The 12696-nt window shown below is 33.7% G+C and overlaps 1 protein-coding gene across 1 annotated transcript; it reads left to right on the top strand.

Moving 5' to 3' along the window:
- Positions 1-5870: 5870 nt before the first annotated feature.
- LOC120278136 (cationic amino acid transporter 1) lies at positions 5871-9108 on the top strand. Its single transcript, XM_039285057.1, has 2 exons — positions 5871-6303; positions 7585-9108. Exons 1-2 carry the CDS (start codon positions 5883-5885, stop codon positions 8973-8975), a joined length of 1812 nt encoding a protein of 603 aa, XP_039140991.1. The 5' UTR covers positions 5871-5882; the 3' UTR covers positions 8976-9108.
- Positions 9109-12696: the final 3588 nt, after the last annotated feature.

Genomic DNA, 12696 nt, shown 5'->3' with positions numbered 1-12696 from the left:
GTTGCTTAAAGCTCTACGGACTCCAAGTGATAAACCCTATTCCCTAATATAGATCTAACCCTTTAGTCCAAGCGAAAGACCCCTAGTCACGATTAAGCCCCAGCACTGAGGATTACTTCAGCACTTTACTCTGTTGCTTGCGCAACTAAGCCCCAGTGGAGTTTGTATGTTAGTACTTCACTCTATCATGACCGCAAAGAACTCTTGGAACATGGAGGTAGAATAAACCACATCATAAGGGAAAGAAGACGTTCCGCTACCTCTCAACTCACTTTCTCAACCCTCTCCAACCTTGCTTTATATAACCCTAATGAAGTGTCACTCATTCACAATGATTTCCAAAATAGATTCTCAACGCTAGTGTCACTCTAAGGGAAAATCAAATCAACAAGCATTCATGGTTGAAACTCAATTACAACATCAATTAAAGAAACATAATAAGAGTTAATGAAACAACATCATCCTAAGGTTTACAAGTTCAAGCACCCACTAAGGGTTTAGCTCTCCATGGAGTAATACACAAGCAAATATGAAAATCAAGAGTAAATGCATGGAATCCATATATAAAACCCCCTTTTAGTCCGTATCGATGATCTTGTGGAGCCACCTCTTCTTCCCCAAAGATTTATAAGTTCAAGCACCCATTAAGGGTTTAGCTCTCCATGGAACAATACACAAGCAAATATGAAAATCAAGAGACGAACCTTAGCTCCATGCAATCCATAAATATGTTTTTTTATATAAATTTAAATAAGACACAATCCTTAGCACTATTATGAGAAAGAGACGAACCTTAACTTCTTCAATTGTTAAGAAAATAAATTACCACTCTCCTGCTTTAAAAGTGGTAATAGGAACATAATTTAATAATTGTGAAGATATAAGATTCAATTAGTAATTTTGTGATAGTTGACAAATTGAAGCTCAAACTAGAGGGCCATGGACAGATTAACCTGATCTTGTGGACCCAACCAACTGAATTTGATTCATTAAATGTCGGACCTAGACCTGACCTGTGCTACAGAAGAAACTCACCAGGCCGAGTTGACCCGGTGGATTCGGTTTATGTTTTGGATAAATTGTTTTTTTTATTCAAAACATAAACCGATGGTGGGTTCGGCCCGGCTGACTTTAAAAACTGCAGGGTTTAGACTACCTCATTTGATCCGATGGTTTTTTTTTTATTTTTTTAAATAATATTTTATTATTAAATTATTTGTTATTAAACTAAATTTTACAAGAAAGTGTGGTGGATGGGAATCAAACATGGGATCTCTGCATGAAAACCCAACACAATGACAAACCCAAAATTGTTTTTTTTTTAATTTTAAAAATATATAAATAATCATAAATCACAAAGTGATATTTTTAAATTATAAATCTTAAATAATTAAAAGAATTTCTAATAATTAAAAAAATATGAGACTAGTCAAAATAATTTAAAAAAAAAATAAAACACTCACTTAATTTTTTTAACTGTTGAATAAAATTATTAATATATATTTTTAAGTGAGAGATAAATTAAAATTCATACTATTCTTTTTTCAGATGAAAGTTGTCATCTACTTATCTATCCATAACAATGGAGATTGACTCTTGCCGTTAAATTTTATTATCATTGTACTTATCATGTTGTTATTAAATAAAAAATTATTAGATTGAAGATTTTCCAACATAGAACACCAAAATATATTTCATAATTAATCAAAATAAATATTGTGTGAGTTTCATTACTTAACTATTATTTAAGGAAGTGTGCAAATAAAGTCAACATTCTACAATTATCTTTATATAAATAATTTTCCATTACAAAACAACAAGTTAAATTATAACTCAAGTGGTTAGTGTTTTGCACCTCCAAAAAGGGTAAATAAAAAGTTTCAAAATTTTAAAAAATAAATCAACCCGTCCGCCGTTGACCTGGTCAACCCGGTGGGTTTAAAAATCTTTAATCTGTAACCCAACCTGCTACAATGCTGGCCAATTATATGATTAATTGACCTAGTCCGCCCATTCAAATGAACCGGCGAGTTTGGATGGGCCAGTTCCGGGCCAAAAGTCTTCTTGTGACCCACGGCTAAATTAAATACTTATATATGTGCCATTATTATAGTTATCATAGCCTTTTATCTTGTGTAGACTTATATACAAAATGACTGATTTTCTCTACACAATTGCATAGGGAAAAATAAAAGAAAAAAAATAATTTCATCTATATTTCTCTAAAAGTTGGATTTTTTTTTTTTCCTTATGGTAGGGCTATCTCATTGATTCACATATTAAAATAGTATTTTTAATAATTAATGTTTAATATTTTCCATTAGTCAAAAACTAATATTTGCTTCATATAATTTTTGCTTTAATTTTCTTGTGTTTTATTTTTTTAATCTACTGCCTAAATACATTAAAAAAAGTTCATATAAAATGTAATTTCCAACACTTTAAGGAATTAGATGAAGAACAACGATAATGACATGAAAAAAAAAATCCAATTTCACAGCGTTATAGAGAAATTTGTTCAAAATAAATACTTAAAATTAGTCATTTGATATATATATATATATATATATGAGCCACACCCCCGGATGACAGAGGGATTCAATTGCCTCATGTACAATTCCTCCTATTTACAATGCGTGGTATTGGGCCTCTGGTATGAGTTCGAGTTTACAACCTGAGCCCCCGTGCCTTTCTTATGAGTGTACAAAATTGAATAATTAAACAACTACCGGTGAAAATCACCATGAGTAGTGAGTGGTGTAAGATCAAATCCCTTTATGCCTCGATATTAGTAGATATATTGTATTAAATTGTTCATCCACTATTCATCAGGTTCTTGTAGGGGGAGCTGTATTCTCTGCCCCTCTAGGGTTGCAAGACAGATGGATTTATTATTGTGAAGTTGTGGTCATTGATATATTATCTTCAGTGCATGTGACAAATTTTAATTGTCTCGTGTATTAATTCACTCTACATGTTAAATCTCTAAGGGTCATTAATCTACTATGATTAATGTACCACCATATCTGTATGTCCTTTTGACACTATTTTATGGGGCAATGCTTGTCACCATTAGTCATAAATTAATAAAAAAAAATGAATGATCAGTTTTTTTATTTTGTTCATGGGGTTGACTAACTGTGTTTGTCTCGTTTGTCAAATATATGTGCGTTAATATAAAAAAAAAATCAATTTTTAATATATTTCTAATGACAAAATAAGATCTAAACTTTGATGAAAATTCAACGAAGCAAAAATAGACCACATACTTTTCAACGCTAGCGGCAACATCCAATTGTGAAGAATATCACATGGCTGACTCAGAAGTCATTCTGAGGAAAACCACAAGTATCTTTAATAAAAATCAGAGTTCATGCTTCTCACGAGAATGAGGTTTCATTTTCACATTCAAGGCAAAGAACTCCATTTAATACTCCAGCTTGAGCCCATGGTGAAAATTAACTTCGAAAAAATTTACTTGAATTATTTTTTAAATTTTTTTGAAAGTAAATAATATAAATTAATAATATTATATATTATAAATATTTTGAAAATAGATTTATATGTTGTGAGCTGCCAGAGAAAGTTCAAATTGAGTTCAGCTCTAATTAATCCCGGTTTAAAATTAATTTCGGCTGTCAAATAATGCTTGAAGTCAGTTCAGTTTGGAAATCCAAAATTTTAAATATATAGGCTATCTTGGAGGCAGGGCGGCCGCCCCCCTGTCGCCGGCGAACCCCGCTCCCGCACCTTTTTACTCCTCTCTCTCTCGCCGCCCTCCTTCCTTGTCACCGGCGAACCCCGCTCCCGCACCGTTTTTATTTTTATTTTTTGAAAGTATCCTCTCTCTCTCTTTATTTATTTTATTTTTTAAAATATCCCTCTCTTTTTAGAGGTTTTTGTTGTTATTATTTAAAAATTATTTTTTTAACAAATTAATATCTATCCTCTAAAACGTAATAATTTTTTTAAAATATTTACAATGTTTTTTTATGTAACCTGTTAATATTTTATAAATTATTTTATTTAGTATATTTAAAAATAATAATTTTTACAAATTAGTTTATATAATATATAAAATTATATTTTTAGTAGAGTTTTTTGAAATTTATTGTTTGACACTTATTTTTATAAATTAAATTATAAATAACATATAAATAAATTTAAAAAATATAAAAATTTTATTAATTGATTTTCTGTTCTTTTGTAATTCGCCCCCTATTTTATAGTTTTTGGCTCCGCCACTGCTTGGAGGGCTTTCTTGGAATCTCGGCGGCTGACCCCACTATGATTGAATCAAATCCGATTATTAATTTGCAAGCAAGTCAAAAGAAAACGCTTACAGCAAGCTTCTTTATTGTTTGAATTCCATATCCCTTCGTTTTTTTAAACACAAATAGCTACAAAAGAGTCCACTAAATGAGTGATAAAAGGATAAAAAAAAAAAATTGAAGTGTACTAATTATGATGGCTTAGTAAAAAATAAATATCATATGAAATGGACTAACATATCGACAATGAAGATCTATCATATGTAACGAAAATAATATATCAAGGATTATAATCTTACAATGATAAATTCTTCTGCCATATAACTCTCACAAAGAATATAATTCTCTCATAATGGATCCAATGTATAATGAATGAACAATACTTCTATATAACTCCTCTATAATGAATCCACGCCTATCCATTAATTATCAATGTGTGTCTCTTCCTTTCTTATTCACATTGCGATAAAAAAATAATAATAATAATTAATCAATCATAGAAATAAATAAATAAAATCATTATCATATCGTAATCTTCGTCTTCAACTAATATTTGCATGCCCATATTAATATATTTTACGAAGTGTGAACCCGGACGTCTCATATTCTGTCCATATTGTATTAAGTATGAATGGAATTCTCATTTTGTCTCATTGGTTGGAATTTTATTTCATTGCCGTCCTCACCAGGTGAGATCCAGCCTTCTTTTTTATCTATTTATTTTTTAAAAAGATCTTCTGAGAATTTTTTTTTTTTACATTATATTATCAAACTTATTTTATTAAAAATATTTTATTTTTAAAGTCTATACTCACAAACACTTTCAATTGGTTTATTTATTTATTTATTTATTTATTTATTATAAATTGGTGACAAACACTCTTTATTAAAAAAAATAAAAATAAAAAATGTGCACTAAAATAGAGTTAATATCTCAATGCATTTATGTCCTTATCTTACTTTGGCTTTTAAAATTCGAACTCAATTCCTTCCCCAAAAAATGAATAATACAAGTAAAGAACTCAATACCCATAGATAAAAAGACTTTCACTATTATAGGTCAAGAGGTTGTCACTATTGTTCTAGAAAATAGATATTTTATGCATTAAATCAAATTCATAGAACAAGATTTTTGCATATATCTTTCCTAAATTTTAAACTCTGGATGAAAATTCCACGTAAACATCTGTACATCACATTTTCATCAAATGTGGCATGAACCAAGCTACTCGTGATCTACTCCAGGCTCGGTTTGAAAAAAAAAAACTTGTTTATTAAGCAATTTATATTACGAAGAAAAGGGACTTGCAATAAATATTAAAATTTATAAGTATTTTTTTTTTTTGTGAAAAGCTGAATTTGAGAGGAATTATTTTTTTTTTTTTTGGTTCATTTCTTATTAAATTTATTCCTAAGTTCTGTGAAAGCCCAGTATAATGGGAGCCCAGTAAATCAGATTATACTGGATTTTTTTAACAGCTGTCACATAGCTGTTTCTTTACATAAATACCCCTAAAACGATTTTTTATATATGTTAAAAGTCCATATACAATTCATAGAGTGAAACAGAAAAAAAGAACAAGTCTTTTTTTCAAAAAGAACAAGTGAAAGATGGGAGTAGACAGCACCGGCATGGCGACGACGGCGGGGAAGAAGAGAAGGGGATGTTTATGCAACAAGGACGACTTCTTGCCTGAAGAGTCCTTCAAGAGCTGGGAAACCTATGGGAAGGCGCTGGGCGAGACGGTGATGCGTCTACGGGATCGGCTCACATCGCGATCTCTCGAGCAAACCGAGCTCACGGAGGTGCGTGCACGAAGCGGACACGAGATGAAGAGGAACCTATCATGGTGGGATCTCATCTGGTTTGGGATCGGAGCCGTGATTGGCGCCGGGATCTTCGTGCTCACCGGCCAGGAAGCAAAGACCGAGGCTGGCCCCGCCGTGGTTCTCTCCTTCGTTGTTTCTGGGATCTCGGCGATGCTTTCCGTCTTTTGTTATACTGAGTTCGCGGTTGAGATCCCTGTCGCTGGTACTACTTTTTATGAATATTTTTTTGATGTATTAAAAAAAATATTCTGAAGATTATACGCATCTGAATTTTTTGTTTTTCTTTGTATCACTATCATGATTTTTGAATTTTCAAAATAAGAAGTAGATCTCCATTGGTATAATTACCCGTCTCTCTCTTTTTTTTTTTAAATTTCCATATATACCTCTAATTTATAAACCAAATTTTAAAATCTATTATTTGAAACAAGTGTTGTTTAGATTTTCTTTTAATCCTATTTTTCCGATTAATAACAAAATTTTGTTTCATTTTTATCTTTTTATTAGTGCCATTATTTTAAAATTTTTAAAACTATGGTTTATATATATAAGTAATTGATTTTTCATTTTATTTAATTGTAACAGATAGATAGAAAAACACATATATATCTATATATATATATATATTAACCAACAATTGCAAAAATAAAGTATGTTCAAACAATTTCTTTTATAATTTATAACAACCACGATGTAATTTGTTTAGATTGGAACTTAATATTATTTTAATTTCAACTTAATTTTGATTTTAAAATTCTCTTTCATACTTGGTCTTTTTATCACTATCATAATTTATAATTTTCAATACTTTTAAATATATGTATTCTGTTAGCTTGCCCATATATATATATATATATATATATATATATATATATATATGCATATTTATAGGCATGATATTTTCATGGACGGATCACGCAAGAAGAGTTTTCCGTCTTATGGACTCCACATGGACTGTTTTTCAAACAAATTTATTTATATATGTGTATATAATATATTTCACCATCTTTAGTTGACAAATGGGGTTGATGAAAGAAACATGAGCATGATAGTTTCATAGAACAACATTATTGATCATAATGGCTTGTTGGCATGTTTTGAAGTGTAAACGGTTGTCCTTATCTTTTTATTTTATGTGATTTTAATTTATAAAGATGTCCCAAGTCAAGCTTACCTAATTTACCTATTACACTTCTTACCTTTTGAATCCCTTGCTATGTAAGTACCATATAATAATAATTAACAAAAACGTCAAATTACAGTTCATACTTGCTACAATCGTTTGTATTTCTCATGATTCTTTTTCTTTTCTTAATTTTTTTCAATTACCTTTTTAATAATTTATAAGCCAACACATTCTCTTGTTGGTGATTAAAATCAGGATTTATGTAATTTTTTTCAATAAATTTTATCATGTTTTTTTTTATTATGCAAACAAATAAATAATAATAATAATAATAATAAAGTTTTCTTATATGTTCAGGTGGCTCATTTGCTTACCTACGAGTGGAGCTTGGAGACTTTATGGCATTTATCGCGGCAGGCAACATCCTTTTGGAATACGTGATCGGCGGTGCGGCCGTGGCTCGCTCTTGGACCTCATACTTCGCAACGCTTCTCAACCATGAGCCGAACGATTTCCGTATCCACGCCACAAGCCTCGCTGCAGACTACAGCCGACTCGACCCCATCGCAGTGGCAGTTATCACGATCATCTGCGCCGTGGCCGTCATCAGCACCAAGGCCACCTCCCGCTTCAATTACATCGCCTCCATAGTCCACATCCTCATCATCATCTTCATAGTTGTTGCAGGTCTAACCAAAGCCAAAGTTGACAACCTCACACCATTCACACCATTCGGCGCCCGCGGAATATTCAGTGCCTCGGCAGTTCTCTTCTTCGCTTACGTTGGTTTCGACGCGGTCTCAACAATGGCTGAAGAAACCAAGAACCCAGCCAAAGACATCCCGATTGGTCTCGTCGGTGCAATGTCAATCACAACCCTCGCATATTGCCTTCTTGCACTGACTCTTTGTCTAATGCAACCTTATCAAAAGATCGACGCCGACGCGCCGTTCTCGGTCGCATTCCAAGCTGTGGGAATGGATTGGGCCAAGTACATTGTGGCGTTTGGTGCTCTAAAAGGGATGACCACTGTGTTGCTTGTGTCAGCCGTTGGTCAAGCTCGCTACTTGACGCACATTGCTCGCACGCACATGGTGCCGCCGTGGTTTGCCAATGTGCACGAGCGCACCGGCACTCCTATCAACGCTACTGTCGTCATGCTTATTGCCACTGCTGTTATTGCATTCTTTACGAGCTTGGGTATTCTCTCAAACTTGCTATCTATTTCCACTCTCTTCATTTTCATGCTGGTTGCTGTTGCACTGCTCGTTCGTCGGTATTATGTAAGTGGAGAGACATCGGTTGTGAATCGAAATAAGTTAGTGGTATGTTTGGTGCTGATTTTGGGGTCATCCGTGGCGACGGCGATGTACTGGGGGTTGAGTAAGAAAGGGTGGGTGGCCTATGTGGTGACGGTGCCAATGTGGTTCTTGGCAACGCTGTATTTGGCCGTGTTTGTGCCCAAGGCGAGAGCACCCAAGCTTTGGGGTGTTCCCTTGGTGCCTTGGTTGCCGTCGGCCTCTATTGCGATTAATATTTTTCTTCTTGGATCGATTGATGCGAAATCATTCATGAGGTTTGGAGCATGGACTGTGTTCTTGTTGGTTTATTATTTCTTTATTGGGCTTCATGCTTCCTATGATACTGCGAAGGGGTCAGAGATGGTGGAGAAGGTAAAGGGTTTGGAGGAGGGGAGTGGTGGTGGTGGTGGTGGTGATGGGGAGAGTGGTAAAAGGGGTGGGAATTAGTGATGATGATGATATCATAATAAAGATTGAGATTGTGTTAGAAGGGGTATGTATATGTTGCATGTTAGCATTTGTATGGAAATTGGAATATTATGGGCGCTTCAAGTAAAATTTTTGAATATTGAAAGGTTTAGTTTTCTAAAATTTATTGTTCTTGGATTGGACGGCCTTCTATTTTTCTTCTTCTTCATTGTAAATGTTATTAAACAAATTAATCTGGTAATTTGAAAATGCGCCCATTATAAGTGAAACGGACTCTTGATCTATTACTACGGGATTTTTGGCGTAGAGTACGCATGATGGGAAAAATTATTGGTAAACTAAAATCTTTTAATGTGGAAAAGACAAACCAAACCTCTGGAAGTTCTCTTATGTCACAAGTGGTAATTGCTTATTAAAATTTTTAATTATGATTTATATTTCGTTTAAATAATAACATTTTGTAAAACCAGCTTTGGTCAAAAACAAACATGTGTCATTTTAATAAGAGACCAATAATAAACATTTATATAGCTCGATAAAATGAGTCGTATACGAACACTCACCACCAAAGAAAGCACTTGTGAAAGTATAGAAATTTTATTGCTAAAAATAATTGAAAATGAAGCATGTATTCTAGACCCTTGCCTTTTGTACTACACACAAAGTTGTTTGTAAAATGCAATTCTCTTGTAGTGAAGGGGGAAGACACACACACATACATATTTATAATTTACACCTAACAAACTCGAAGTATCCCTCTTGCTTATAAATGTGATGTTAGTAGCTTTTTGGACTCTTGATGGACAGTGTTGTGAGTTAGTGATCTCTGGGAAAATGGGTGAAGATTTACCGCTTAAACTACACCGCAAAGCAACCAAACAAAGCATTATGCACAAATCAAATTAAAGCAACATTGTGACAGTCAAAATCACAATAATGTAGAGAACATAAAACATTTCAAAATATTACTTCGATATGATGGCTCTATCTTCAAATGTTGGGTTCAACCCCAATTTGGTGAGCTAGAATAAGTGGGCTTCAAACCCAAGAAAGAAGAAGATGATGATGAAGAAGAAGCAGCAGCTATATGAATCTATATTAACTTGTGGAGGATTGGAATAAAAAGTTGTGAGAAGGGTTACGAGCAAAACAAAAGAGAAGACAAGAGAGAAAGAGAAGGTTTGAGCTAGGACAACACAATTAAGTAGCAAGTCAATACTGGCTTTCATCCAAAGAGGGCCGAATCCTTTCAATATACTTCCCTCTTCTTAGAGTTTTCTTCCTTCCTTTATTCTTTCTCTTGATATCATCGTTTGTTCCTTTTTTTTAATGACATTAAAATTGTCCATCATACGGATGATGTATGCATTGTAGAAGCTCTTGTTCATGCTTAGCTGTAATCCTCCAGTTTAATCTAAAGAGAATCCTTATTATTCCATATGTTGATATACTAAAAATCATTTTAAGAGGCTCTAATGAGTTCCGTGTCTTTTTACCCTTTACGTTGAAGAGGTTGTCCATACTAAAACCTTGTTGTTAGTTTGGTGTATTACTTTGCATTCTATTCTTGCACTCAAAAAAGGGATTGAAATTGTTTCAGGTAGTGCTTGAAGGTATAAGTGGTCATACACAAGATTCCGTTCAAGGTTACACTTGTACATGCAGCCATATGAAAGAATATTCCTATAAACATCACACTTACATCAATAAATGGATTATAAAGAGGCTTGCAATTAAGGCTACGCTCGTATAATTGATCATATAAATACTGTATAAACAGTAATATTGAACAATAATTGCTATCATATAGTGAACAACATCTTGTGCTATATCCCAACTACAAAAGGCAATTAAATCATATACTATTGAATCTTTGGGCAAATCCTCATATCATGAGAGCAATGGCACCCCGCACATGCTTGTCTGCACCATTAGGTCCACTTTATTCTCATTATCAACTAAGAAACAGTGTTGATCATTTTGATAAAGCTCCATTGAACAGCAAGGAGAGTAGTGGTTAAATGTCTTTCAATATATTAAAAATCCAAGTATGTTAAAATGCATAGAAAGGCTACATCAAAGGTTTTGTTATTCCAATTAATAGCTACACTACAAAAGATTTTTAATGTGGTCCTAATGATTTAATAATTTCTTGTAGATTTGTAATGTTCATAATTATGATCAATCTTACTTACTATTTGAATAAACCAAGAAAGATGTATGCTATAACCTCTATCTATTAAGCTATGTTGAAGTTATTGATGCATAGGCCCAAGTGAATTCACACTTATATGCAAGTTTTTGTGAGAAAGAAGAGGATTTACATGAAAAAAATGCGTATAAGTTCCCTTAGTTTTAGTAGGGAAGGATGTTGTAGCAAGTTACTGTAGAAACTCAAGAGATATCCACAATGCTATCTCTTCTCGTGGATAGGCCTTATTTCTGGAGCTATAAAAGGAAAAAAAAATTGAGGACTTGACCTTTTTGTTCTGCCACTCTTTTGGGAAGGCTAGTGACGGACCTCTAATGTGTGTGTAAATTATGTGAATATATAAACATGCAAGTATGCAATTAATACTACAATTGGTCCGTAATACAGTAAGTGTACGGGTCATTATGTAATACCTCGTGGGTGAGCACGAGGGTCGTATTTCCCCAGGAACGGTGAGAGCCTCCTATTACATTCTTTTCACTTAATCAATAGCCTAAACATTTACGCTCTTTCTTTAGTTTACTATTACAACACTATTGAACCCAAAACCCAAAACCCTGTCTCTTCTTCCTCTTTCTTTCTTCTCTCCTTTAGTAGTTTTAATTATTTCAAATCCACTATTTGAGTAGGCTAGATATTAGAAAATGAACGAGTATCAAGAGCTATTCCAGTCCCTATGGATTTGACTACCTAATCCTATTGGGTACACTTTATTACTTGTTCGACCGTGCACTTGCGGATATGCAAGGGGCATATCAAGTTTTTGGCGCTATTGTTGTGGACTAGAAACTCTTAAGAAAGTTTTACTTTCTAGTAATTTAGCCATTTTTTTATTTTAGTTTATCTTGCATTCTTTTATTTTTATTTTGTTCTTTGACTTGTGGTTTACTAAATTAGTCTACAGGTGTTCTTGCATAACTAGAGGAAGTTCCTCTTCTCCACTTTTGAGTCTTGATCTAAAGTTAGAGAGAACATTGCACAAAAGGTTAAGACAAGTCAATCTCAAAGAAACAGGTTTAGTGGAAATCAGTGTTGAGGTTGATTAGAATGAACCAATGGCCGGGAATCAGCAAAGAAGTATTTTAGATTATTCTAGGCCAAATTTGGAGGGAGGAGGACCTAGCATTGTTCACCCTCCTATGACGACGAATAACTTTGAGCTGAAACTGAATTTTTTACAGATGATGCAGCAGATGTGCCAGTTTGATGGATTTCAGGACGAGGACCCATATGAACATTTGAAGAATTTGTGGAAATCTGTGACACATTAATGGCAAACAATGTGTCTGAGGATGCAGTGCGTCTTCGACTCTTTCCATTCTCAGTGTGAGGAAGGGCCAAGCAATGGCTAAGTTCCTTGCCATAGGGCTTAGCCATTGCTTGTGGAAGTGTACGAGGCATGGGAAACATAGAAGGAATTGTTGAGGAAGTGTCCTCAATAAGGGATTGTGGAATGGATGCAAATTCATATTTTCTACAATGGTTTAAGCTTGGCCACCAAGGAAATATTAGATACGGCAGCCGGGG

Source organism: Dioscorea cayenensis, chromosome 15 (genome assembly GCF_009730915.1).
Source record: "Dioscorea cayenensis subsp. rotundata cultivar TDr96_F1 chromosome 15, TDr96_F1_v2_PseudoChromosome.rev07_lg8_w22 25.fasta, whole genome shotgun sequence".
In the NCBI taxonomy this organism is placed as follows: domain Eukaryota; kingdom Viridiplantae; phylum Streptophyta; class Magnoliopsida; order Dioscoreales; family Dioscoreaceae; genus Dioscorea; species Dioscorea cayenensis.
Note: the sequence above shows the minus strand (reverse complement) of the source record. Positions and strands in the feature narration are given on the sequence as shown.

Excerpts from the sequence above, each read along its gene's own strand:
- LOC120278136 (XM_039285057.1), top strand. The coding sequence starts at position 5,883 with ATGGGAGTAGACAGCACCGGCATGGCGACGACGGCGGGGAAGAAGAGA. Across the intron at positions 6,304-7,584 it reads GGTTGAGATCCCTGTCGCTG|GTGGCTCATTTGCTTACCTA; the intron begins GTACTACTTTTT and ends TTATATGTTCAG.